This window comes from Lichtheimia ornata (genome assembly GCF_029851405.1).
Source record: "Lichtheimia ornata isolate CBS 291.66 chromosome Unknown scaffold00351, whole genome shotgun sequence".
Taxonomy (NCBI): Eukaryota; Fungi; Mucoromycota; class Mucoromycetes; order Mucorales; family Lichtheimiaceae; genus Lichtheimia; species Lichtheimia ornata.
In genome coordinates, this window is record NW_026695670.1 from 1 (window position 1) to 2,922 (window position 2,922).

The window sequence follows — 2,922 nt, forward strand, 5'->3', positions numbered from 1 at the left end:
TACACGTGCCATGGCTGCTGGAAACCGTAATCATCTCAAAAGACTGTTCTCGGAGATACACCAAACCAAGCACTTACTTAAGTCATTCCGTAAGCTTAAGGAAGAAGAATACGGGAACCATGAGCCAAAGAACAAGCCTACCATCACCCAGGCGAAGCTGTCTGTAAGAGACATTCCTCCGTTTCAGCTTAAGGGATCTCATGTGTGGCGTCCAGACAAGGAGGTGTTTGAATCAGCTGTGCATTTCCTTTCAAGTTTCCAAAAAGTCCTCAACACAGGCAGCGTAAACAAGGATCTCGAGTGGCAAAAGTGGCTACATGTCGCATTGCATCAAGACCACGATGAATGGTTTGAATCCGAATTGGCCGACAAAGGATATACATGGGAGCAGGCGAAAGTTGTATTCAAGAAGCGTTTCCAATCGATGGATTACATCGTCTCCAAGGCCACGCAAGCGTACTCAATCACCATGAACTCTGATGAGTCGATTCTGGATTTTGCAACACGTTTCCAAGCATGTTACAGACAAGGAGGTCTCAAGGATGGTGAAGGTTTGGCGTTACGTTTCATGGCTGCCTTACTTCCACAAGTCCGTGACAGGGTGAAATTGGCATGGCACGCCAAACACAATGGACATCCGCAACGAGTCGATGATATCATTCAAGTCGCCCAAACCATCACGGAGGACAAGAGGGTCATGGATACTTATCAACCACGTAACAACTCACACCGTCGACATGGAAACAAGCGCTTCCGCCGCCATTCGCCATATGCTGGTTCACGCAACATGCCAAAACGATCAGGTGGCTCATCCCATGCAGCTGTTGGTTGCGATTACCACGGACCCAAGGCACACCATTCATCGCAAGAGTGCTTCAAGCTGAACAAGAACAGAAACAGCAAGTGCGATTATTGTGGCAAAGAGCGTCTACCAGGCCACAGGTGTGACGAGTACCGCCAGGCGATGGCGTCACGCCACAAACAGAACAATACCAATGGCACATCTACCACTCACACAGTGCGTGCCATTGACAGGGATGACCATACCCCTTCACAATCTCAAAATGACTATCCTACCAATGATGATATTATGGAGGAAATCTTCTCCGAATTGGACGCAATCAGCCAACATGATCACACCTCGCATTCAGGTAACATCATCATAAGAGCAAGCACCACTTTTCATTCACAAAATCACTCACTCATGACTCCTATCATTATACAGGATAAACGCCTATTAGGCTTAGTGGATAGTGGTGCAAGCGTTTCAATAATAAATGAAAGTTTATGTCACAAATATTCTTGGTCAATCATACCAGCTGAAGGCTCTTTACAATTTGCGGGAAAGAATCATACCACACGCCGCATAGGCGTTACACAGCCTCTTACCATTCATTACAATAATAAACCTCCTTTCACGCATCAATTCGAAGTCATGCAAACGGGGGACAACATCGATTGCTATGTTGGTCTTGATCTATTCTCACGTTTAGGCATCTCTATACACAACCTTGCATTCAAATGGGATGACACCCAGGCTAATCCTGAAAAAGATTATGACACAACATATGCGGACATTGTGCAACCCAACGAATCTCCCGTTGGCACTAAAGAACAACGCGAACAAATGATGCGCGAATTAGAACCATACATGAAGGCTAATGCAGCCATACCTCAATCATCTTTCTGCACCATACCAGAATCTATCATACGCTTGCCTACACCTGAAGGTGAAAAAGTCTATCGCAGGCAATATCCATTACCCATAGCTCTTGAGACCATCATCGACGATGCTGTTAATACATGGCTGCAAAATGGTACCATCATACGTGCCAGCATTGATAACGGTTGGAATTCACCACTTACTCTTGCCGATAAAAAAGACGCGTCCGGCAAAAAGACAGGCAAAAGACCGTGCTTAGATCCACGACTCATTAACCAATTACTACCTGATGATCGTTATCCTCTTCCATTGATAAAACAAATCTTCCATCGCTTACATGGTTCAACGATTTATACCACACTTGATCTTAAAAATGCCTTCCATCGCTTCCGTATTCATCCAGACGATCAACACAAAACCACTTTTACTCATCGCAATATACAATACATGTTCCAAGGTTGCCCCTTTGGGCTCAAACCTCTATCATCCAAATTCCAACGAGTTATGACATACATCTTTAAAGACATGCCTTTTGTTGAAACCTTCGTTGACGATATCGTTATACATTCTACTACATTCAATGAACACACTGGGCATATTAAACAAGCCATCTCTGCACTCACACACGTAAATCTTATTCTCAATCCGGCTAAATGCCACTTTGCACAACATACCGTATACCTTCTTGGCTTTACTATCTCTGCCAAAGGCAAACGTCCTGACCCACGTAAAATTGAGCATGTACTACAATGGCCTACACCTTGTACGGGTAAAGATATCCAAAGCTTCTTGGGCATCGTCAATTACTTTCGAGATCACATACCAAAAATTGCTCAACTCAATGCTCCATTAGAACGCCTTCGCAATGAAAACTCACTTCAGGGCAAATGGACCGCCGAACATGATAAGCACTTTTCACTGCTCAAAAAGATCCTATCTTCTGATCTCATCTTACATCATCCTGATCTACGACATCCATTCTATATTGCCACTGATGCCTCAAACACAGGCATTGGCGCTGTTCTTTTCCAAATTGTTGACAATGACAAACGTTACATTGAATTTGCTGCCCGAGCTTTATCAACCTCTGAAAGGAATTACTCTACTACACGACGCGAACTTCTCGCTATTGTCTTTGCCTTACGTCGTTTTCATCACTTTGTATGGGGAAACCCATTTACTTTGTATACGGATCATCGTTCTCTCACACACCTGTTCACTCAGCCTATCGCCAATTCCATGATGATTAATTGGTTCGA

At 44.1% G+C, this 2,922-nt stretch overlaps 1 protein-coding gene across 1 annotated transcript; it reads left to right on the forward strand.

Annotated features, from left to right (window-relative positions):
• Positions 1 to 10: 10 nt before the first annotated feature.
• Positions 11 to 2,922, forward strand: O0I10_013233 (uncharacterized protein; the record flags this gene model as incomplete). The annotated part of the gene is made up of 1 exon (XM_058493037.1): positions 11 to 2,922. A coding segment is annotated over one exon (2,912 nt), but the record flags the coding sequence as incomplete, so codon positions are not given.